The 25,683-nt window shown below is 44.7% G+C and overlaps 1 protein-coding gene across 1 annotated transcript in view; it reads left to right on the top strand.

Annotated features, from left to right (window-relative positions):
• The window catches only part of LOC136991347 (obscurin-like), a 139,307-nt gene that overhangs the window by 12,216 nt on the left and 101,408 nt on the right, over positions 1–25,683 (top strand). The window contains 11 exon segments of the mRNA XM_067292214.1: positions 11,361–11,627; positions 12,174–12,286; positions 13,050–13,203; positions 14,816–14,977; positions 15,538–15,642; positions 16,326–16,592; positions 17,226–17,495; positions 18,595–18,861; positions 20,173–20,439; positions 23,640–23,906; positions 24,845–25,114. Of these exon segments, the coding sequence (XP_067148315.1) occupies positions 11,361–11,627; positions 12,174–12,286; positions 13,050–13,203; positions 14,816–14,977; positions 15,538–15,642; positions 16,326–16,592; positions 17,226–17,495; positions 18,595–18,861; positions 20,173–20,439; positions 23,640–23,906; positions 24,845–25,114 (2,409 nt within the window).

The following is a 25,683-nucleotide window of genomic DNA, read 5'->3' as shown; positions in this document are numbered from 1 at the left end:
TGCTTAGTGTCACTATAAAAGGTAGCTCCACTGATCGACTGAGACTGTTTTGTGCAGTGACTGAAACTCAAGGTGATCTGAGATGAACCGTGAACACCTCATTGCATCAGGGAATGTTCCTGTCTAATTAATTTTATGTCGGGGACAAAGAAGTCCACGGTAATGGGCAAAAGAGATTCTTTTTGTGGATGCAACAGGAAAGGTGGCCATATGCAAGAATATCATTAGAACATATGCATTCTATATCCAAGTCCTCCAGAGCTCTCGCTCTGCTTTACAGCACAAGCAAAACTCTAAAAAGTATGAGTTTAAAATTATGTTCCATTTTTTGGCATTTAAGACCATGGCCTATTTTTTTTAGATGAATACATAAGAGCTTATATTGAGGTCAGCAGAAGCTTTTTAAATGCTCACAATCTGGGGAACTGGGCTACTATTACTTGGTGCTTGGCTTTGGACTGAGAAGCCTGATTTTAGATGACCTTTTTTTAAACACCAGACTGGACTGATACTCTTTGGCTTGAGCCTGCGTACAGTGCTAGGTAAACAAGGAATAATTATGTGAAACTATGTTGATTTACTCCAGTATAAAAGATGCTCAATCAAAAAATAAGGCTCTATCCTGATCTTAGGATGTCAGGAGAGCCTAAAAACAACTGAGCTGATCAAACCAACAGCCTGTCTGTGTGAATACTTTATTTTCAACTGTGACAAGGAGGAGATGTTTGAGGAAGGCTTCAGTATGTAAGTCATGGGTAAAGTGATCCTTCCTCTGATATACCTATAAACATTCAGCAGGGAAAAGCATAATTAGGTTAGTTAATTATAGCAGAAATTATACTGAGAACATGGGTATGAAATTTCAAATCCCTTGACATGAAATACAGTCTATTAAATCCGGTAAAAATTCCATCATTCCCCAACTGTCTGCTACTTTATAAAAGACAGACCTTTGCAAAAATGATTTTTTTTCAGTCCTATATACAATACAAGCTGAGGCTATGCCTAGGAGGTAACTTACTGAGTTAGGAATTGCTATTTATTTACTTGACGTTTTTGAAAATCACTTTCCCTTCCTCTCCAGAATAACTGCAGTTTGATCCGCAGCCCATTCACTGTTTGAAAGGTTGGAATATCTGTTAACCGAGATGAAAGGTTAGACTGTCACAGGTAGACTGTTTAGTTTGGTGAGCAAGGTAACCGGGAAGGGTTAGGGACCGGCTGCTAACTGAGATGAGAAATCGGGAATGGATGCAACTTCAAAGAGAAAAGCCGTGAGAGTTGGTGTCTTAGTTCGGGAAGGAAAGAACGAGCTTCTTCCCGCATTTGTGAGGTTCCAAACACGTTCTTGGGGCAAATTTGTGCTTATGCAGTTGAGGCCCGGGAGGGGACCGTGAACGGGGAGCCAGCGTGGTTTCCTTGGGAGAGGAGTTGGATAGGATCCCGCATGTGGAAGAATGGTTAAGTGAAAAGGGGCATGATCTCTTAGAAGTGAGCAATCCTGTCTTCACGATGGAGGGAGGATCCCACGGCTGTGTGAACTGTCCTTGAACATTCCTAGACCATTACAAAAGGGGAAGGCAAGTAGTGGTAAACAAGTCAAGGAGGGGGCCGACAAGCCCCTGCACGTGAACAGCAACTTTGCACCAATCATGTATTCGCTTTAGGCGCGTGAACAGAGACTGTAAACCAATCATACAGCTGTTGCTAGCACATGCTCTATCGCCTGTCTATATATACTCTGTGTAAGCTCTAATAAAGGGAGAACGACCATACTCATATTGAGACTCATCGTTACTCCAGGCCCGTCCCCCCACTCCGACATCTGGTAGCAGAGGATGGTTTACTTCCGTGACTACCGATAAGAGCTCCGAGACTGCGGTAAGCAGCGAGAGGACGGGAGTGGGGATTGTACGGCTGAGAGGAGTGCTGGTTGTATGCCGCTAGCCAACCAGACACTGGTCTTCGGGGTCGCTCCCCGCCTCTCAGGAAGCAGCAATGGAGGCTGATGCTGCTGCCACCTTGCTCGCCGGGATACTCTCTAAGAGAGGGATTGACGCCCCGGAAAAGCAGTTGCACCGATTGATTAAGCTAGGGCAAAAATGGGGTCATTTTTCCGACACCCATATGCTATTTTCCGTATCGGAATGGCGAGATTTCGGAGAGACAATGTGGCAGAAGACGATTGGGGGAGGCGAGAAGGAGGAGAGGGCAATAAGAGCTGTTTGCGCACTTTGGAACACCGTACTAGAGACTTTAACGGCAATGAGCCGGTCTGTCGGGGAGGCACTGCAAAGGGTGCGGGAGAACTCTGAGGGGGAGGCATCGACAGCGCCGTCACCCGCTGCGTCCCAGAAAGCGGAGGTTTCCTCAGAGCCGGCCGGTCCGAGCTCCGAGGCGAACGCGGAAGTGCACCCGGAGGAGGCTCAAAGAGGGGCGGTGGCCACGCCCCTTGCTGACCTCATAGACTCGGGCGGGAAGGAGTGCCGACCCCCTCCTAGCGCTCCTCCCCCGCCGCTGCCTAGCAACAGTCCCCTGTACCCACCGTTGCCGCTGCCTGTGCCACCTCAGCGGCCGCCTCCACCCTCCTTCAATGAGACCACCCGCTCACGCCAGACTCCATCAGAGCACCCCCCACTGCTTTCGTCCAGCGAGTCTTCGGGGGACAACACGCCTGGCACCAGAAATAAAGTACCGCCGTCACCAGGAGAAACCGTAAGAGTGCTACAGGAGCTATCGGAACGCCTGAAAAAAGTGGAGCTGCAGGCGCAAGAGAAAGAGGGAGGAGTACCTCCCTGCTTAATGAATCCCCTCGCCGGACCTCCAAGGGAGTCCTGCTGGAGTGGTATTATCAAGGACGCTATAATAGAAGGACAATGGAAGCCTGTTGCGGGGTCCGAGGGCCCCACAGCACTGGCGTTCCCCGTGCTACAACAGAATGGTCAGGGGAAATGGGAACCACATGACTGGAAAATTTTACAACAAGCCGCCAAGGGTTGGGAGCCTGTAAGGCTCCGGCGGGGGCGACGCCTGGACTCCCGGCAGGAACAGATACACAAACACAAGGCACACTAAGGTCAATGCTGAGCGTTTATTACCTCTGCGTCTGAGCGGGGGTTCCCCAGTGATTTCCCGATCGAGGCAATAAAGGAGCGGGAGAGTCCCTGGCACCGCTGAGCGTCGGTCCATGGCGAAGAACACCGGGGGGGGGCACTATACGTGGTTTTGTGTACTACACACGTGCGCAGTGGGCACATTGAGCTCATCGCTAATCTCGAGTCAAAGCCCAGGTGCACACCACACTGGCATAGGCCCAGCTACATGGCTATGGGTCAACATGTCCTGTTGATGCTCCTTTTCCCACGGAACAGTCTGGCTAGCTTCCATCGCCTATCTCCTCGACATTCTTCCGCACTTTCCCATACACATGCATATTTGGCCCTGTGATAAATTAATACCTAATGTAGATATAAGTGTATGTATTTATTCGTGTCCACACAATTCCTCAAAGCACTGTGTGTCCGTATTTTGTTTCAGCACTTGCAACTTTCATAAATAAAGAGAAAACTGGAGGAATTATCAGAGTCATCACTGGAAAACAGGCTGAATTTGTTTCTGAGACCTCTGAAGCCAACATCATGGTTAAGTGGTACAAAGATGGCAAAGAAATCACAGCAAGCAAGAAATTCACTTTGGAAGATAAGGGCAAACTGCATAAGCTTGTGGCTTCAGCTGTGGCGAAAGAAGATGAGGGAACATACACCTGCAAAACTGGAGATGACACTCTTATTTTTGATTTAAAAGTCTCAGGTAAGTTCATGATCAAAATTTGGGATCAGGTTGTATTACACACTCAGGACTTGGCTCATTATACCTGTTACTTCTTAGATTACCAGTTTTTTGGGCCAGGATTGCATAGTACTATTTCAGAGGCTCTAACCCTATTCAAATCCACAATGCAGGCAAATAATATAACCATGCTGTTATGTATTCAGGTCAGCTCAAGGCTTTACTAGGGTTGGATTCATGACTCAAACCACCTCACTTGTTGGACAGGCTGAGAGCCATGTCTGGCCTGTATTCTTTCAGTTTAACAATTGCTCCACCATTTACGCTGTCTTTGAACCTCCTGACTGAAGTGGTACTAAAGTCTTACTGTGAAAGTCCTGTGTCCTCCTTTGACAAGCTTAACTTCTGATGCAGACAGTCAAGCACCTCCTGTTATTCCTAAAGGACACTGTGATCTCTGAGACAGCTACGTATGCTCCCTTAGGTACTGCAAGTGAAGCCATTAGCTGATGGCACGTGCCCATCAGCATAAAGCACGTGTAAAGCACGTGCCTATCAGGTCAAGTCCAAAAGGGAAATGCCTGCCACTGATGTATTCCAGTGCAGGACAGAGCCGGAGTATAAGATGGCACAAGAAATTCTTTGAAATGCAGTATCTGTGAAATTCAGCTGATTCAATTTGCGTAGCCTGGTGGGAACCTCTCCTCTAAAAGTAGTGTTCTGGCTTACGTTTTCAGCCTAATTTTTAACCAAGTCTTAAGATACACATTGAAACACCAGTGAAACTTTCTCACAGTGTGTCTACATGCTGCAATGCAATACAATTTAAGAGAAGTAACGGTTGAGTGTCATGCAAAGCTACGTGCTTGTGACCTGTACATCCATATTACTATGATGCTCTCCATAGATTAATTAGAAACTCAGCAGGGCTGATTGATCTAGCAAAGCACTGGACTTGAGGGATTGCTAGAGGGTGTACTGAGCTAGAGGAATTGCTTCCAGTTTCCAGCTGTTGTTTACTCAAGTATTCACTTTGCATCATGTCTCCAGTTCTGTTTGGTTGAGAATCCAATACTTTGCAATTTCACTTTGGGTGTAATTCATAGTCCTTGACTTTACTTATTGGAAAATTGCTCTAAAATAGTCAGCTAGGATCCATCTGAACTGGTTGATGCAGAGTAAAGGTACCCCCAGAGGACAATGTTTATGATCTGATGAGAGGTATTTAGGACAGATTAAAAAAAATATATATTTTCTGGAACTGCCTTTACACATCAAGTGTAGAAGGAGTTTGCATGATTACCTGAAACAGGGTACCTAAATTTTTGATGGCTGAATGTAGGTTCAGTGGATCCCCCCTATAGCTCCCATTACAACACATCACGTGGTTCAGACAAATAAAATCAATATCTGCAAAATATCTGTGAATCCCTGTGAACTTCTTGGTGAACAGGGGTTGAACTACAGCCTGTTAACAACACTAGCTAGGACAACTTCCACCTTGTTTCATATTTCACCACAAAAAGTTTCCAGAGTGCTGATAAGAAGCACTGCACAATCAAGGAAGGAAGTTAGGGCAGGGAAGTAATCTGCCTTTTATGGTAATGAGTTATCCCATTAATCTTGAACAGCAGGACTCTGGAGGGACTATCCTTCCTTGGTAATCTAATTTTTTAAAATAGATTGCTCCTAATGATTACAATTTTTAATGAAATATTTGTTCCCTGATGCCACATGCCTGGCATTGGTGCAGCATACCAGTTGTCCTTGGGATACTTCTTAGCGACTGAAAACAACAGTTGCTGCAAAAAGAGATGCAATACTAAGCTAAGGTTGCTTATAACTGATAGCCTTCAGCTTGCTCTTCAGGCAAGCGCTGGTGTGGTGGAGTCAAGGGTATGAAATACCTGACATGCTCATCAGATACTGCTCGTTAGTGAGTGGCAAGGTGTGTTGGATACACTTTCTCACATTTCACAGACAAAGTACCTGTCTCCGCTTAGTTGCCTTCGCTTCTACCTTGAGAAATACATTGGCAAAAAATTAAATGGATAAAAGTGCTGTATCGTTGCTGCATACATGATGCATGCTGTTTGTGTGTGCATATGCACAGCTCATATATATGAGCGCCAGCCTATGCAGCCAGCAGGATGTGAGCTGAGGTATCAAAGCAGGAATCTCTACCGCTGGAGCTAAATGAGTTGTGAGCAGTTGCGAGTTCTCTGCTGTGAGGATCAGTTTCAGCAGGCAGATGTGACTCACATATTACTTGGTCCTCTTGAAAGTGGAGAATGTCTTATCAATGAGATTACCCACATGTACCCTGATCTGGTCTGGGGAAGAATTTATCCAGTGGGACAGGTCATGTGAACGAGGGGTTGCAGATATGGGCTCCGAAATACGTAAAAGAAGGTTTTTCGTCACTTTTAACAAGCTTCTCAGAGACTTCTTAGATCTTCTCAAAACTGTCTGTGGACTCGAACGTCAACACATGTTCCCTAAAGCTTGCTTGAAATCAGAAACAGTGAGCGGTGATTAAAGTGTCAGTAACCTGAATGCATCTCAGCTTGATTTGAAAGAGCCGGGAAGCGGGACAGAGGAACGAGACTGAGCTGTTACTGAGAGCAGTTGTCTAAAGATGAGAGAAGGAGCTTGTAGCATCTGTCAGAAAGTTGGGGCATCAACATTTATGTTTGTGATGACACAGGAGCTGTGAAATAAAGCAGAGAGACTTCACCTGTGAGGCTTTATGATCTCGTGATGTTGGGCCAGATTCTGCTCATGGCTATGTGTAGATACGGTTCTGTTAGTAGAAACCACCTTGTCTATGCTCTGTAGCAGCATGCATGCCTGATTCCCAGACAGGAGGCAAGAAATGACCGCACATTAGTTAGGTGGATTTTGGTTATGACTACAGATAGGAATAGATCCACATCTATCTAGAAGCTATTCTCTTCTGACATAGGGCTAAGTATTAATGTCACAGTGTGCACCTGGTAGGCTGATAGCTTGTCAGGGTAGACAGGAGCAGGGTATCAGGAAGTCCACTTGCACTGTAGCTAATCACCACTTCAGAAGAATGAAAATACAATTACAAGCATTTTCCAATTCCGTGTATTTGACCAAAGCGTATTGAGTGTTATTTGTATGAAATTACATGTCGAGGACTGATTCTCCTGCCATTTTACTCATGGAAACAGTCACACTGAATGCGGTGAGGTTTATCATTGTTAATAAAGTATTCTCATATATATATATGTATGTGTGTGTGTGTGAGAGAGGGATACACACACATATATATGATAGAATAGTTTATTCATATGTATACATATATTAAAGGCCCTAAAGAGACTATGAGCGTGAATTTCTGTATCCCAGACTTCTTTTTTATCAAGGCTTGAGGCAGCTTTTTTGCCTGGATTCATCCATACCCAGCTCCCAAACAGGAAACCAACAGATACCAACTCTCTGGATGATTTAGAACTTGGACAGTGAGTTTCCTAGTGCAGACACCTCTGCTGTAACTTGGAGAGGATTTTTCTGGCTGGTAACCGTAGTTCGTTGTCATCATCACGCTCAGTGACATCATCACGCTCAGCGTCATCGATGACACACTGTCACAATTATGTTGCAACAGCACCTCCCCGCCACCCGTGCCTATATACATTTACTCCTCCGGCGCTGAGCAGTCAGCACGGTGATGTGACTAGCAGAGGAGTAACATCTTTCTTAGCCTTGTGCTGAGTAAGGCTGAGTAAGCCTGAGTCAAAGCAGAAGATGTTTTCTGCTTTGTTTCTTCTTCTTCTTCTTCTTTTCTTACTTCTTTCAGAGGAACCTAGGAAATTTGTAAACAAGCCCCAAGCGACTCTAGAACTAATAGTCAGTGCTTATGAGAACCTTGAGCTGCTATGTGAGGTGTCAGCAGCAAATGGAGCTGTGGTATGGAAGAAGAACCAAACTGAGATTAAGCAGGACCAGAAATTAGTAGTCACCTCTCAGGGAACACAGTGTAAGCTCACGATCTTGAACGTGACTCAGCAGGACCAAGGGAGCTATAGCTGTGAAACAGAGGATGAAAACCTAACATTCCAAGTCAAAGTCAGAGGTGAGAAAATGTTAGAAATGGCAAAGATAAAGGAATGCGCCGTTTTGGATAGCACCTTACCTTCAGGGGGTCATTTCACCGCCTCTCTGGGGTGAAATATTTCAGCTGTAGTTACTTGATTTTCAGCCAAGTGTCATACCAACATGTGTTTGCTTTTTTTTTTTATACACACATTTTTTTCTTTCATGACTAACTGCAACTGCAGCAAATGGTGGGCATGGAGGCTAATATCTGCACCTCTCGCAATCACCTGATGTGTCTGCAGAAGCACTCCTGCAGAACTACAGTGAAAGGCCATAGCAGCGATAGAGGGGTAGATAAAAAGGGAGGGGGAGGTGAAGAACTCTGGAGGGGGAATCACTGAATTTGAGTGACCCAAATAGGTAGAGGGGACAGCTGGACTATCAATGAAGAATTTTGTTTCGACATAAATTAAAGTCTGATAGAGCACAAGTGGTAGATTCTGCAATTAGCAGAGAGAGATTGAACCTCGGAAACAGGTTGGGTCTGGTACATGGGAGAGCCATCTGAAGCATGGTCCTTGAGTAGCCTGGTACTTGAGGTCATAAACACATTGAACAGTTACAGACATGCTCAACTGGATTTGGGTTGAATTTAACAGCCTTTCATCCAACTCTTCCCCAAACATTTCTTTCATCAGAAGCTGTCACTGGCTATGGAACTGTAGTTTTCAAGCCATGATAAGTGGTCCAACGCTGGTCTACTGAGTGATATTTACGCAGCAGCATTTAGAGGAACCTTATTTCGTTGTGTCTGTACTGAGAAAGTTGGGGAGTTGATAGGGGTGTACTGTCCTAAAAATTTTGAAATAGCTGCGCTAGATGTATCCGTGGCCTGTCGAATCCAAAGGTGATGACTGTTCATTGCGAGTACTGTGTTTGTAATGACCAGTAGTGCGTCCAAAAATGCTTCTTTGTATTTTCATTATTCTCTTTAAACAACTTGATTTGGAGTCAGAGGATTTAGGCCTTTCACTCTGACTACAGTGGAGTTTCCTTTTGTCTCAGTATATTTTTTGCAAGATGTTCAGAGGTGCAGTAAACTTTATCTTAGGCTCCAGATGGCTATGGGCATGTCAGATACGTTCTGAGTGGTCATTTCTGAATTGGCTGATAAGAAGGGCTTTTTGTTTGTTTTATTCAAAGTAATAATACTGTGCTGCCTTTGTTTGTAGGCCAGATGCCTCCCTGTAAACTTTACAGTTCTTGTCTCCAATTCTGACGGAACAGGGAATCTGTTCTCTCTTCTGCTTTCCTATGGCATCAGGCACACTGGGAGCCTAATCCTGGCAGAGGTCTGGCACTTTATCAGCTATGTAGAGGAGCAACCGCACTGGGAATCTATTGACTTTCCTGCTTGCCCGCATGCTAGAGACCTGAAGTCCTTGCAGGACGTAGCTCGCGTTCTGTTCTCTTGTAAAGGTTGCAGTCTTTACTGCTCTCTTAGTGCCTTGGGGCATCCTGCTCTCCTCGGTCTTCTGTGAGCAATATGCAATTATGCATAATGCTTTGCTGCTCCCCGTAGCATATGCTATAAACCATCAGCTGTTAGGTGTCTCCACGCTGTGCGCTATAGACAGACTGTGAGTTGGGGACCTCAGGCTGTTTCTCCTGAGTTGCACAGCTCATGCTTTTGGCTCTGGAAATTGCCAGCTTCAATGCAGGATGGATAACAGCGAGGATAGGCTTGAGAGACGTCATTCAGAGAAAACGCAAAATGGGCATTAATAGAAAGAGCACGGCACGGTTTGGAGGGAGCTAGGTTCACGCTCAGCTGTTGATGCCAACTTGTCCATTAGTCCAGAGGTGTAGGGAAATTCAGGGTTGTTAGATTTGAATTTCTCTACCTGAGGGCTATTCTTAGCTGTCTGCCTCAGAAACCAAAGGTTTTCAGTTCTCTTTCAAACTGGATGACTTCATGGCTGCGCAGGGTAATGTAACACCTTTCCCCCTCTGTCGTAAGCGGAGAGTGCTTGCCTAGCTACAGTTGCTGTATTTCTCATGTGTACGACTGTAACATGACATGCGAGTCCCGCAGCTCATTGGAAAATGATCTAGTGTGAAAATCAAGAGGGATTATGAGTACTCTTTGAGTGGCTGGCTCCTTCATGCAGAAATCCTCATCTTACCAGGTTATCCCAAAGTGCTGTGGCTTTCCGAATCTTAATTTATCCTGTTACCATTGCGCTCGGAGAGCTTTTCAGAGCTCCTGTGCTCCAGTGTTCCACTGGTAGCACAAAACCTTCCCTTTTAAAGGACAGCTTGAAGGTTAGATGCTCAGTATTGAGTGCTGGGGGTAGCTACTGGCCCTTTGATTTAATGTAGGAAGAAGTGAATGCTGCACACCTTGTGGGCTGAATTAAATGTGTGGCTGAAAGAGCTGATTCTGCAAGCTCATTATCTTGAACGTTCACTGTGTGCAGTGAATTGCTTTTAAAATCCTTATATGAAGCGGGCCAAAGCTCTGGGGCTTGAAATCCTTTTTTCTCAGTGTTAGTGGAACTTCGTTAACCACTCCCACCTAAGACTTGGAAGTGTCATCTGCAGTGAATACTTGCTTAGCTTGAAAATAGATTTCTGAGGCAAATTAATGATTAGTGGCAGTCATTTGAAGTCAGTCGTTGTTATCTTTGAGATCAGTTTGAATCCAGAAGAACTACTAATCACAAGTCAGACTGATTAAGCTGATTAAAAGATTTAGTCGCATTTTCTCTCATTATAAAAATGTTTACTATTAAAGGAGGAGAATGCAGAACACAAGCAAGTAGCCTATCTGGAATATTCCTGCCCTGCTAATCTGTCATTTTAAACACAACACCCATTTACGCAGACTGATTTGGAACTCATTTGGTTAGTGTGCCATACATGTTCGTGGTCCAATTTGTAGACTGAGGCTGAAATGTTAATATTTTTGCAGCCAGTTTTGCATGCAAACCATGGTGTGCGCTTGAGGTCTTTTAGATGTCTGAATGCTGCTTGAATCTACAAGTCAGCTGAAATGTCCCTTTGGGGAGTTTCACATCACCCACCACAGGCCACGTACTCTTGCCTGTTAATGAGCAAGCCTTGTGGTCTCCAACAGTCCTCCTACAGTCAATGCCAACAGAGGAACTCCTCCGGTTCAGAGCACGTAAGCTGGCTTCCTGCTGCGGCATGCTCCCTGCAGGACCCGTCCCTCTCTGCGGACGGTGCGATATTGTCAGTAAGCCTATGGCGTGGATCCCGGGGTTGCATGTACTGCCGTGGTCAGCAGCATAGGAACTTGACCTGAACTTACCCCACTCCTTACCCTCCCAGGCAGCTGCTGCCACTCAGAGTGCAGACATGATAGAGACAGCGTGCAGAGAAGTGGAAGTCATCAAGGAGAAGAAGAGGATGGTGCTAGGAGGCTGCAGAGAGTGGCTGGGGGGAGGAAGGCAGTGGCAAAGGTTATTATTGTTTTCCAGTGAGGAAGATCAACCTGATAAAAGGTCTTCAGCCCGTCAAAGTGTGTGAGAAAGGGACCGTCACCTTTGAGGTGGAGGTGTCGCACGAGGACGTGGAAGGAATCTGGCAGAAAGATGGTGTTCGGCTGAAGCCTTCCCCAAATGTCCGTATTGATGTCGTGGGGAAGAAACATTCGCTGACTCTCTCTTCTGTGAACCTTGAAGATGCAGGGCTCATCTCCTTCAAGGCAGACGGCATTCATTCATCAGGGAGGCTTGATGTGACAGGTACACAGACCCCAAAGTCTCAGGCTCTGATTGGTGTGGGAAGTGGGTCATTAGCCACAGTGGGATCCCTTTGGACACGTCTGCGATAACGGGTGACTACAAGATGTTTCTGAAGCTATGCACATCAGTGTGTTCTGCAACATTACCACATTTCCCTTCGTGCATTGTACCTGTTGTTTGTAATCTATTACCTGTTATAAAACCCTAAAAATTTTCTCAGTACTGAACGATCAAAAAAAAAAAAAAAAAAAGGAAAGGTACAGGTCCTGTCTTTCATGAAGAAGCTGCTCTAGCTGTGCTTTCTTCAAGTGCCTTCTGAGGCCTCACGTTTCCGTTGGCAACTACATAACAGTCCCTCTGTTATTAACAGGATTGTTGTAATGTAATTGTCAACAGCACAACCAATGATAATGTGCTCAAAAGAACAGGATTTTGTTTTTCACTTAGAAGTTACGTTAAGCATGTAAGATAGGCTGTTATTCCTTGTGCCAGATGCTTCTAGCAAATCTAATTCGCCATTAACTGGACTTCCTTTTCTTTTTGCAGAACTGCCTGTGAAAATCAGCAAGCCTTTGTCAAGCATGAGTGTAACTGAGAAGGACAAGGTCACATTTGAGTGTGAGCTGTCCAGGCCCAATGTGGATGTTAAGTGGTTCAAGGTACAGCACTTAATGGACGGTGACATTTTCACTTCTAATGTCCCTGGAAGTCAATGAGAGCCTTTTATTTCACTTCCAAGAGATGTGGGGCTGAGCCTTTGCTATTTAGCTCTTATGTGGCTCTCTTGTCCTTATATTCCTTTACTTGCACAGTTTATCTCTCTGTGGGTTATTTATTTACCAGATCATTTTGAGTGCATTTATCAGGTTAAAAGTTAAGCTCCTCTTGAATTTATAGTGAACTCCTGAACTGTTGTTGCACAGAGTGGGAGCCCTGCTGTCGACAGAAGCACAGTCTTGGGATTCACTTCACACGTAGCAGTTCTCACCCAGGATTTTTAGCCAAGTTGGGAATTGAGGTTTAGGGTGAAGCCTTGATTCCTTTTGCACCTGACAGTCTGGAGATGAGCTCAGGCATTACACGTACCTTCCTTGTAGCTCAGCTGATTCTTTGTTTGAGTGGAGATAATAGCATTTCTTCAAAGTAATGTCTTAAGGGGCTAATTGCCAACCCTGTACAGTGCCGTGAGCCTGCAAACAGGTATTTCAGATCAACCAATAATTGATGCATGTTCTCTAAGCATTCGTGGTTCCTGAAAAATTTGCACCATGCTTAAATTTTGGCATATGCTGAAGTTACATTAAGCACAGTCCCACTAAGTCCCTTGAGACAGGTGAATTAGGCAAAGATCTGAATGCTTGCTTTGCTCAGCGCAGACATGGAATAGTTGATGGTGATTTGGTTTGGCCTTTTCCCTTCTAGGATGGGAAGCAGCTTCAGCAAAGTAAAAACGTGGGGATTATTTCCCAGGGAACTAAGAGAAGCCTTATTATTCACAAGTGCGAATATGAAGACCAAGGAACATATGTATGTGAAGCAGCTGACGACAAGACGTCAGCTACGCTACAGGTTCACGGTATGTTTGACTGAATGAGGAAATGACCCCTAATGCAATATTCGGCTTCACAGCAAGAAATGCTTCATGGGCAGTTTGTGCATTTCTCTGTTACTCGTTATGAGTAATGTTCTCTTCCTAGTGCGAAAATATTGACAGAACTGTCCTGTGCTTGTTTTATCCCTGGATGAGTGTTTTTGGAAGAGATGCTAACATAGTTTTACACTTGTCGTAAGTGTGTTCTACTCTCTGGTTTTAAGTTGTTTCTAGATTGGCAAGTTAACAAATAATAGACGGCCTGGCACAAAGCAGGGATCCGAGGGCTGGCATGCACACAGTTTGGTTCAGCTTCTGCCGCTGTCACACCTGAGTAGGAACTGGACAAGCTCTGGGTATGATCTCAAGATCTGCCCCACTTTTTATGCTGTAAATGCTAAGGTAGAGTAGGAAAGTGTCACGATTTCTTACTGCATCTCTGCTTTATGCTCAAGACACTTTTCCCTCTGTGTACTGTGCTGTGCAGCTGTTTAGGCACCAGATGGATTTTCTCACCAGCCTCTGAAGCGCCAGAGACAAGCCAGTGCTGAAGGCCAGTTCCTGAATGGATAGGTCTGGTATTCCCTGGCAGATGTTACTTTCCAGGGAGACGTCTGAAAATATAGACCAGCTCTTTCCTATTCCTTGCTAGATGCTGTCCTCCTGTGGCCACTTGGGTACAGCGTGAGCAGTATCTTCATGAATGTCCTGTCCTGTTCCATTGCTCTGCTAAACTCCCTTTTTCTCCCTGCCTTTGTGGTTGGGATGGGTTGCTGTTTGAGTGCTGTCTGGTTTACGTCCCGTTGCTGATCCAGGGTTTATCAGGGCCTTCCTTTCCGAAAGGGGAGGGCTGCAGTAACAAACAGAGGCTGGATCGGTTCTGACACAAGTAAGTGCAGGGCTGTGGAGTTAAAGGGGATCATGCCCAGCTGAAGGCGCTCTGAAGCAAAGCATCTCATGCTGTACAACACCTGGTTGAGGTCTCTGTGGCCCTAGGAGATCCAGGTACACTGGAGAAGGTGTGAGAGGGCAGCATGCAGAGAAGGACCGAAACCACGCTGCCGAGGGCAGATAAAACCTCAAAGCGATTGCGCTAAAACATCCTGAGCTGCTTTAAGCCCCATATCCAGTTATCTGCCACTCTCTGCTCTATGAAAAGTGCAGTTGCTGTTTTTAAGAAGATAACAGAAGAGCAGCTTCAACCATCAGCCCAGCAACCAGTTCCCAGTAGTGGCCCGTGGTAGATGCCTAGGAGAAAGCATAAGGTTTGTAGTAACACCAGAGGTTGGAGGCTTGTGTTTAATTTTCCTTGGTGATTATCTTCCATGAATGTGTTTAATTTCTTTTAAAACCCATATAAGTTCTGGCATCCCCAAAATCCTGTTGCAGCAAGCTCCACTGTAGCTGGTAACTCTACCTGCAGATTCAAGGGTAAAATGTATTTACTGTGTTGCAGAGAGAAACCATCCGGGAAAGGAAGTCGGTTTAGAATAAAACACAAGTTGTTATCCCATTTTTCCAAGCAAGCGTGCAGAAGTTAAACATGCTGCACTCAGTTATGGACATGCCGCAATAAATATTTGTCACTATTTCACAGCCCGAGATATCAAGATTATTAAACCACTGGAAGACGTGGAAGTGAATGAATACGAGAGTGCCTCTTTTGTCTGTGAGATTTCACACGATGAGGTCCAAACCCAGTGGTACAAAGATGACAACAAGCTGAAGGCTGCTGACAATATTAAAATGCGTCAAGATGGTAGGGAGTAAAAGGGGGGTGTCATTTTTGAGTGGAGGGGATTGGGGTGGGTGCTGGAAAACACTGAGAAAAGAACTTTTGGTGTTGGATGCTAAGCACAAAGGGCTGACCTTCAAAATCCAGTTAAGAAGGTCCAGCAGGGAGTTGTCCTATGTTTTAGGGCTGCAGCTAAGCTGGACCTCTGACGCAGTGGGAGCTTTAATGAAGGGAAACCTGACATTAAATAAATAATTAGTGTGTGCACAAGAAAAGAAAAAGGCTCCTGGTCGGTCAGTTCGATCCCTCTAAGGCACAGGAATTTGTATTTGCTGACAGTGGGAGGGGTCCCTCTGTTTCAAGTACTTTCCAGATGGTGGCAACCACAGTCAGTCCATCCTTGGTGGAGCAGAGGCTCGCTTACTCTTTGATGCGGGCTTAGAGGAAGCGGTCAGCCTCGCTGCCGTGAAAACAGGTGGTGATGCACTGAAACCAGACGGGCAGTGCTCGAGCTCGCGGCATGCCTCGGAGGATGGCGTGGCTTCCTCAGAGGAGGATACATGTGCTTGTGTGTCTGTTCTCAGGAAAGACCTATTCGCTGACTTACATGCGTGTCCAAGTCGAGGACGCCGCAGAGATCAAATTTGTAGCGGGAAAGGCAGAATCTTGCGCCCACCTTACGGTGAAAGGTAATTGTACTTTTGATGACAATGGTGCTTAAACTGTCTCTTGTTACAAACTAAGCAATTTCCCTCACTTTTAATGGAAAGAAAATTGAGCATCACCTAGAGTTTTCAGGGAAAGAAGAACCCTTACCTACCTTTTTGCGTATGAAATATCAGCCTCACTGTTGGGGATTTCCTTTGGCTAAATAACACAGAATTTATTTTATCAGAAAGGAGATGGTGTTTTTCTACCTTTAGACATTAGGAGTCATGTTTAAACTCTGAGGGAAAACACTGCAGTTTGTCTTTCTCTTGCATTCTCTCTTTTTTATGTTTAAATAGAATACAGCATTTTTTGTGTTTAACTTAGCATAATAAAAAGAGAGAGAACAAACACTTTTAAATTAATACACTGAAGAGCAACCCAGGAAATCTGAGATCAGTCCCTGGCTTTGCTGCAGCACTGCCGTGTAATGTTGAATAAAAGTGTCTCTGCAGTTCAGCCCTCCAAGTGGTAAAACAGAGATAACAAAGACTTCCTTTCCTGAGCTCTTTACTTACTGTGTGTTAGTTCAGGGCTTGATAAAGTGGGGATTCCTGCCATCATCCAAATAACTGATCAGAAAAGAAATATTGCTAATGAGTTTTCATTTGGCAGCCTTCAGTACAACTGCACTGACTATTGCGTATTTTTTAATTCCTTTTAGAGCTACCTGTAAAAATTGTGAGGCCTTTGCGAGATAAGATTGCTCTTGAAAAGCACCGTGGATTCCTAGAGTGCCAAGTGTCTCGTGCAAGTGCCAAAGTCAGATGGTATAAGAAGGATGTTGAAATTCACCCTGGTGACAAATATGAAATTGTCAGCGATGGTGTCTATCGGAAACTCATCATCAATGATGCAGATTATGAAGATGAGGACACGTACACTTGCGATGCCTTCGATGACAAAAGCAGTGCTCACTTCTTTGTTGAAGGTAGTAAACCATTTTTTCCCTCCAGGATACATTGGAAGAAAAATTGGTTGGTCCAGAAAGCCTTCTTCACTTACCCTAAAACAGGCACTAATTAAAAGTATTTTAATTAAGTGGTGATTTTTTTTCTGAAGTCCATTGGTATTGCTTCCTTTTAGAATTATGAGAGCAGGAACATCCTGAAAAATGAATATATAGTACCTAAGAAAAGTGATGAAATTCCTGTTCCGGAGAACTTTACCAGATGTACTGGAGAAAGTCTGTTGTTCAGAGAAATGTTGCTGTAGCTAACCAAAGACTTTCTTGTTATCAACATCTGCATTTCAGTGAACTTTCTATTCCATCTTCTAATGCCTCGTGTTTGATATCAGGATAGGAAGGTGGCATTCTGTTTTACAAATAGGACGGGGAATCAGGAGATCTGGATTCTCTGGATGCTGTGTCACAGTCTTACAGTCTGATCTGTGACCAGCCCTATATGTTTCTTTATCTAAAAATGGATGTTTTAAGGCTTATTGAGGTGATAAGTGCAGTATTCAAGTGAAGTACAGATGATATGAGCATGCAGGATGATCATGAAAGAGTCCTTTCACGACTCCTAAATCCCCTTTTTCTCTTGTTCCCTCCTTCATCCAGAGCAATCCATTAGTATTGTAAAGGAGTTGTGTGATGAGGATGTGACTGAGCCTGAAGAAGCCAGATTTGAATGTGAGATATCCATTCCATCTGTGAAACCCCCGAAATGGTCTCTGTGTGGAGAAGTCTTGCAGGCTAGCAGAAACATTATCATGCAGCAAGAAGGCACCATCCACCGGCTGGCCCTGCTGAAAACCTCTGCTGATATGACAGGCACCATTCAGTTCTCAATTGGCAAATCAAAATCCACAGCAAACCTGCTTGTCAGAGGTAATATGTCCTAGTTTGAATTAGATCATGAGAGATCCCTCCTTCTCCCAGTCCCTGGAAAATAATTGTTCAGGCTTACTGTTTAATGTGCACGCTTCACTGCTTGGGGGCTTGGAAATGTATGTATACCTGGACGATCTGCTTAGTCCCCAGCTGGTTGTTGGACGCAATGTCGGATGCTCTAAATGAGACGACAGTGTCTCAGGAAGTGTCTTAGATTAGATGATGAGTTTGATGTGCTTGGTTTTCAAATCTCTTGAGCTAAGACTAGTTGAGTCACAATAAGATACCATAAAATTAAAGACAAAAGAAGTGCCTCAGGTAGCAGGGAATTGACTTTTGAGACTTTTGGTTGTTGTTTTTTATAATATTCTAAATTGTAGCATTAAAAAATATAGAATTTGTAAGTTTATTAATACCTCTAAAATCAAATCACCGTAAAATCAAGGAAGAAATACCTTAAAGAGTTTGCTCCTTAAAGGGAGCAATCATAATTCAGTTGAGTGCTATCTTTTTGTTCCTTGCTCTATTATTTCTAATTTTTACTCACTAAAAGTGGTTTCCGCTTTTTTTATTATTATTATTATTATTAACTATACCAAAGTATTCAGAGCAGATTAAATTTGCCAGGAGAGTTTCTTTTGTCCCATTTCTGAACTAGAAATGTTTGATAGCACATTTACTGAATCCATTTTGTCATTGATTTGATCTGAGACAAAGCTTAAAGTCTTTCTGTCTTCTGCTGTCACCGTGGTAAATATCTGTAGTTCTTGTTTTGATTTTAATTCATTCCTATTTGAATAAAATCCTCAATTAGAGAGAAGCTGAATAAACACAGAACGAGAACTTGACCATGCATTTGATAGTTAATATACAGTATTTTCTTATAGAAGTATCATCAGCAGCATTCCCTATAGATTATCATGTCCCTGTAGCTTCAAACTGGCCTCTCAGCAAATCAGCCCTGTGACAGGAACTTGTAGCATCATCTGAACGGTCCCAAAACAGTGGCCTTTGTATTAATTGACATGAAATAGAGATTTGAAACTTTTCTTCAGCTTGCCCTCATCCGTTCTTCTTTTCCAACCCTGCTTTGCAGATTGCAATATACAGATCACCAGGAAGATGGAAGATAAGATAGTTTTGGAACGTCGTTCAGTCATCCTATCATGTGACTTCAAGCCTTCTCCAAAGGTTGTGAAATGGTTCAAGGGCCAAACAGCCATTGAGCCCTCTGAGAAGTACAAAATCAAGCGGGAGAAGCATTCAGCAGAGCTCAAGATTCTCAAGGTGAAGCCTGAGGATGCTGGTGTGTACATGTGCAGGGCGGGAAACGCAGAGACCGAAGCCATGCTGACCGTTGAAGGTACGAGCAGTTTGCAGCAAGCAGGCTGGCCTGTTGCATGTCCTTTCTGATTTAGTATTTCACTCTACGTTTCTCTTCTTGAATTGTGGTCGATTCCCACAGTTCTCTTCTAATTTTATATGAATGTAATGTTTTAAGTGCACTGACTATTTCTGATGTGCACTGTGCTGATATTCCAAGATCCTGAAGTCCAGCACTTACCTGTCAAAGGGATTATGCGTGTGGAAAGGCAGTATTTGGGAGAGGTTTTGGCAGTAGACAGAAGTTCAGGCATCTTTCTCAAGACTTTATTTATTAGTCTCAAGGCTTTCTTTATCTCAAGATTCTTTCTCAAGACTTTATTTTCCATTTCATGCTAGGAACTAGTACACTCTGGTAATTCTAGCTAAAAATGTTCTTTTTTTTTTTTTTGAGCTGCTACAGGCCTCTGGTTTTGATGCAAATGCTTGTGGTTTTCATTCAGACCACTGTAGTCATTCGCTGACCACAGTGGTATCTTTTATCACCGCTATATGTTTATTAATCCTAATGGTGTTCTGCCTCATCCTGGTATGGCAGTATTGTTTAGCCAGTTTTTGACCTCTGGAAAAGCTCTAAGGAAAGATGATCATAGTGTCACTTTCCACAAGACTTGTAGGTAAGCCTCAGCATCGTTTCCAGAAGTCCATTGAGCATCTCTTGCTAATAGTTTGGCCTAGAAGAGATTCATTCAAATGACCAAATGATTTAATATTCCCAAAGCCTCCTGAGTCAGTCGGTCCTATGAAAAACAGCATTTTTTTAAATAGAGTAATTGCAAAGACAAACCTGTGGCCAGTGACTGGAAAAGAAAATAATTCAGTTCTTGTTTCTCCTTAAACCTGAGCAAATTGCTTAATCTCTTTATGCTATCTACTTGTGACTGAAAACATAGTCTTCCCCTCATCTTCCGTAACTATTTCACTGGTGGCAGAGTCAGAGACAATTTAGTTATAACGTGTATATGTGCGTTCAGTGACTAGCACGCAGGGACTTGGAGCTCTGTGGGATATTTCGAGGTCACTGTAATGTTGTTAGCATTTTAGAAAGAATTATTTATTTTTAAATTTAAAAAAAAAGAACCGTTTTATGTGGAAAAGAGAATAGAGGGGGCCGGGCAGCATAGTCTTTTGTAATGGATGCTTTTTTGCCGGACTGTGAAATGTAATGAGCTGTGATGCACAGGAGATCAGACTAGACCGTCTAATAAACTCTCAACACTATGAAATCTAGCTGTGGAAAGAGTACTGATTCATGATAACACTGATGATGGTGCATTTTGGTTTCCTACAGCCCGCAATGTCGAAATAATCAAACACCTGCAGGATGTGGAAATTGAAGAAGAGAGTTCTGCCGTCTTCTCATGCGAACTGTCCCACGATGACGAGGATGTGGAATGGTTCCTGAATGGCAACCTCCTTTATACCAACAATTTCAATGACATCAAGAGTGTTGGCAATTGCTACACGCTGACCATGAAGCAAGTCAAGCCTGAGGATGCTGGCACAGTGATGATGAAGTCAGACAAGGTGTCAGAGAGTGTGTGTCTGAAGGTGATAGGTGAGTCATGACCACGTTCCTTCTGAAAGCAAACAAGAGATGGAAGGGAGGCTATGGTGTTATTTACCATACCCGTGCCGCGGTCCTGCCTCTAAGCTTCACCTCTCTGGGGCGAAGTAATAAGGGTTCAGTTGCTTTCTTCCAGTGTAAGTTTCTACTATAGCTGACGATTTTTCTAAGGAAAATTGTTTTGGTGTCCTGCCAAAATTTTCCATAAATTATCATCGTCCTTTTACTTGTTGTATGGACAGTTTCAAGGGCAATTTCCTTTACTTGTAGCTCTCTTCAGTAGTATATTGTCTATATAGTGTTATTACTAAAGATTTTGATTGCAAGGAGCTGAACTTCAGTGTAGCTTTAAGGGTAGCACATACCTTTCAATGCATCTGTTCCGAGTTAGATGGATTAGACAATAAGAACACACTTCGTTACTGTCCTTAATATGTCTTAGAGCTTCATCACACAGCTGAGTTACTGTGCTTTAACACATTCTCGTGCATCAGCTGAGTAAGTCATGTGAATTATTTTAGGGATGTTAAAAACTTTAGGTAGAACTCTCTTATCAGAATTTCAGTGAATGCATTTTCTTTTGCCACACACGTGTACATGCATGCTCAAGTAATGCTCAAGTAATTCACCCTGTCCACTCAGAGAGCCCGAAGGATTTGCTCTTCCTGCTTTCTCTGATATCTGGTCAAAATTTTTGCCTCTATACACAAAGAACAAATGTCTTCTGGATCAAATATATGTTAAATTTTATAAAGGGAAGCAACAAAGCAAAGAGACGAGAGGCAAAATGTTTTAAGAGAGAGTGTACAGCATGTCCTTTTATTGCCGCTGCCCACTCTGGTGAATTCTGCTTCATGAAATGGCAGTGCTGGCTGTCCAGCTTTGGAAGAGCTACATCCCAGTTACTTCCCTTCACGCATTTTTCTTACAACTACCTGAACCCTTTTTAGACTGCTGCGAGGAGAGAGGACATCCCTAATGAACCTTCTCTGCTTCTGTGGCATTATGCACGCAAGTGCTCCCAGAGCGCAGCTCCCAGAGGCAGCGAACAGATGCAGCAGTTTGCGCAGCAGTGTTTGGGCTCTGACTAGAACCTGAGGATCTTGCTGGAAGTTGTGGGCTTTCTGAGGACCCCTGAGGAACTGATTGCTGTGAAGAGGAAAGGGGAAGCTAGGCAAGGACAACTGCAGGAGGCCTTGACTTCTCCTGGGAAAAGCTCGTGGGAAAAGCTCTAGCTAGGAGTGGCTGCTGCTAACGAGCTCTCTTGGTTGCCCCTGACCAGAGGGAGTTGGGGCCTTTGGTCCCGGTGGCCCTTGATTAGGGCGGTCAAGCACCCTCTCAGCCAGTGCTAGGGAGAGGCCTATATAAGAGCCAGGCCTAAAGCACAGCTCCCAGAGCGCAGTGAACAGAGGCAGCAAAGAGACGCAGCAGTTTGCGCAGAAGGGACGCGCGAAGGTACCTTCGTTTCTGTTACCTGTGGTGTACGCTTCCTCAAGTATGGTCGTGACACGCCGCACAGCGCGTTCCCCAGTGGCTGTTGGAGTTGCTGTGTCAGAGGCTGGGACCCAGACTGACCCTCTGACGGCAGATGCAGCCCTCCAGGTCTCAGGCCGCAGGGAGTGCTTGGGGCCTCTCCGGGAGGCCTGGGCTGGCAGCCAGCTCTCCTGCAGGAGGTGTGCTGCTGTTGGCGAGCTGTGTCGTCAGCTAAGGGAGTTACGGGAGGAGGTCAGTAGGCTGCGCAGCATCCGAGAAGCGGAGCAAGTGATAGACAGGGTATTTTTGGAGACTGTGCAGCTTCGGGAGTCCCAACCCCCCACAGCAGTGGAGTTGCCGGAGGGCTCTGTGCCGTGTGAAACGGTACATCATAACATCATAGAAGAAGGCTGGAAACTGGTCACTGCTCGTGGGAGGAGAAAGGCTCCTACTCCTCCCGAAGACCTGAAGCTGAAGAACAGGTTTAGTGCCCTCCAGGATGAGGAGGAGATGGGCATGGCTGCCAGGGAAGTACCTGGGACAACAGACCCTGTGCCTTGCCGGAACGCCCGGAAGAAGCGGCGGGTGATTGGTGGACACCAGGTTAACCATGAGGCAGCAACGTGCCCTTGTGGCCAAGAAGGCCAATGGTATGCTGGGCTGCATCAGGAAGAGTGTTGCCAGCAGGTCGAGGGAGGTGATTCTCCCCCTCTACTCAGCCCTGGTGAGGCCACATCTAGAGTACTGCGTCCAGTTCTGGGCTCCCCAGTACAAGAGGGATGTGGCACTACTGGAGCAAGTCCAGCGAAGGGCTACAAAGATGATTAGAGGACTGGAGCATCTCCCCTATGAGGAAAGGCTGAGAGAGCTGGGCCTGTTTAGCCTGGAGAAGAGAAGGCTGAGAGGAGATCTTATCAATGTGTACAAGTATCTGAAGGGAGGGTGTCGAGAGGATGGGACCAGACTCTTTTCAGTGGTGCCGAGCGACAGGACGCGAGGCAACGGGCACAAACTGAAACACAGACACTTCCATCTGAACATGAGGAAAAACTTCTTCACTGTGAGGGTGGCAGAGCACTGGCACAGGTTGCCCAGAGAGGTTGTGGAGTCTCCTTCTCTGGAGATATTCAAAACCTGCCTGGACGCGATCCTGTGCAACGTGCTCTAGGTGACCCTGCTTGAGCAGGGGGGTTGGACTAGATGATCTCCAGAGGTCCCTTCCAACCTCGGCGATTCTGTGCTTCCTTAAACCTAGTCTGTCTTGTTGAGTATCTGTGCCTCAGAAGTATGAAGTTGTCCCTCTGGCCTTCGCTAAGACTCTTCATGCTTGCCCTCGGCCCTATTCTCTGTGACTACATCTCCCATGGGATGCCAAGACCCTGTATCTGAGAGATGCTGCAACGTAGAGAAAAAAGGAGTCCTCGCAGTCTCATAGCTGCACAGTCATAAATTACAGCACTGCACCACGATTACAGTGCTGAATATCGCTCCCACTCCATGGCCATGCAGGAGGCCTTTCCTGATCCCTGTATCCTCCCATTAATGAATTCTGCTTTCCCCCAAACTCATTCAAATCATGAGGTATGAGAGGTCCTGTACTGGTGTCATCTGCTCTGGTAGGAGTTTACTTAAGCCCTCTTTAAATGCCTGGTAGCAGCTGAAAACGTCTCAACTTAAATATCCTGATTGTTCTCTATTTTGTTCCTGTTAACCTTCAGAGAAGCCTGCTGTCTTCATGAAGTCCTTGGACGATGTTTTTGGTGAGGAGCGAGGTGTGGTTAAACTGGAATGTGAAGTCTCCAAAGAGAAGGTCAAACCCGTTTGGAAAAAGGATGGTGTGGAGCTCACTTCTAGCAACAAATATGAGCAGACGCAGTCTGGGAAGACCCTGTGCCTCCTTATCTGTGACCTCGAAAAGACAGATGCAGGTTTATACACGTGTGATATTGGCACTGATGTTGCCAAGTCAAAGGTTGGCGTTCAGGGTGAGTACTGTAGTCAATGGTGGCCAGTCGAGGGGCGCTGGGAATACGTATGGGTTTGGTCACTTTGTCTCACACCTATTCTTCCATGAGCCTCAAGGGTCTCCACTGTAAACCGGTGTTGCCAGAATTATTATACAACACAATGACGTCTGAACACCCCTTGTTATTCTTCTTTTGTAAGTGTGCCTGGTGTTTTAATGAAAATCACTGGACATATCAAGAACATGCCAATTACGTTTCTTTCCTGAACACCCCTAAAATGGAGAAATGCTCCCAAGAAGAGCTACTAATTTCTTAAAATAAAAGAACCTTGTGTTTCACATGTTTCAGCTATTAGTTCAGTCAGTTGTGGGAATGTAAAAGTTAGAACATTGTCTGTTAAAGACCCGAATAATTCCTCCGGTCCTTTAATCCTTGTGGCTGCCTGTTGGAAGGAGGAGTGTTCAAGGCTTTCAAACTCCTATTTGGTATTTTTTGAATTCCAGTTTTGAATTCCAGTCCATTTTGAACGCCAGGAGGGGTTGGACAGTGAGAAAATAACAAACACAAACATCCCATTTCTCGGATCAGCATGGGCAAAAGCCTTTGTTTCACACAGCATCCCAAAGGCTTCCTAGGTCTGATAGCTTTTCCCCTCTCTAGCCTATTGAATCTTGACTCTGTTCCCCGGAGCAGGCTGTTCTCCACACAGTCATTCCAGAGTGAAGCCAGGAGATTCACATGGTTCTTTTCCTATAGCCTTGCGGTGACTCTGAGGGGAAAGTGTCGGAAAAACTCTTCCCCACGTCAAATGCATCAGTAAGGAATGCAGTGCTGTCCTGCAAATCCTGTAGATAAACGAGCCAGATGAGCTAAAAATGATAACACCACTACTCATGTCAGTCTTTAAAGCCTTTTCTCGTTATAATCATTGTATTAACCTACTTTTTGCCTTCCAGAATTAAACATTGGCATAACCAAACGGCTGAAGAATACTGAAATCCAGGAGGGAGAAGATTGCACTTTTGAGTGTATTTTGTCCCATGAAAGCATCGATGACTTCCACTGGACACTGAATGGGAGCAAAGTGGCAAGCGGTGGGCAATTTGAAGTATTTAACATGGGTCGGAAATATACGCTCAATATCAAAAGTGCGACTGTTGCTGATACTGGAGAAGTCATTTTCACTGCCCGTGGTCTAACCTCCAAGGCCTCTCTGGTTGTGAAAGGTAATGAGATCAAACTGATTATGGGGTCTGAGTGTTTTCTTTTCATAGCGTATCTCAGTAAACCATGAGGGCAAACTCCTGACGTGATGGAAGTGAACAGCAACCTTCCCTGTGAGCCCAGAGGCACTGAGAATTTCCCTGAAAAACAAGCGAAAGGCTGAAACTTTTTATAGATGTTTGAAGAGTTGCAGAATGCATTGATTAGTGTTGCAAGTGCACTTCTCTCTACCTCTAGCTCCATTAATAATGGACCAAGAATGATCTGTTCAAATAACTGTAAATGCAAATATCCTTTAAGTCTAAGCTGAAGGGATGGTCTTCATCATATCTAACTGTACACACAGCTGCTACCTAGAATGTGTGCATCTGAAATAGTCCCCCAAGGCTCCCTGGGTAGCCAGCAGAGAGAAGAAATGGGTAGCTTTCGGACATGGTTCCTCTGCCACAGTTGGACATATTTAGGACAGAATGAACTGTTGCCTGAACACCATTGCCTGTACTGAGTAGATCACTGCTGGCTATAAAGGGGACCTGGAGTGGTTGCCTCCACAACATATCTCCATACGGTT

The sequence above is a fragment of the Apteryx mantelli genome, chromosome 2 (genome assembly GCF_036417845.1).
Source record: "Apteryx mantelli isolate bAptMan1 chromosome 2, bAptMan1.hap1, whole genome shotgun sequence".
In the NCBI taxonomy this organism is placed as follows: Eukaryota; Metazoa; Chordata; class Aves; order Apterygiformes; family Apterygidae; genus Apteryx; species Apteryx mantelli.
The sequence above is the reverse complement of the archived record's forward strand: the minus strand, read 5'-3'. Positions and strand labels throughout refer to the sequence as shown.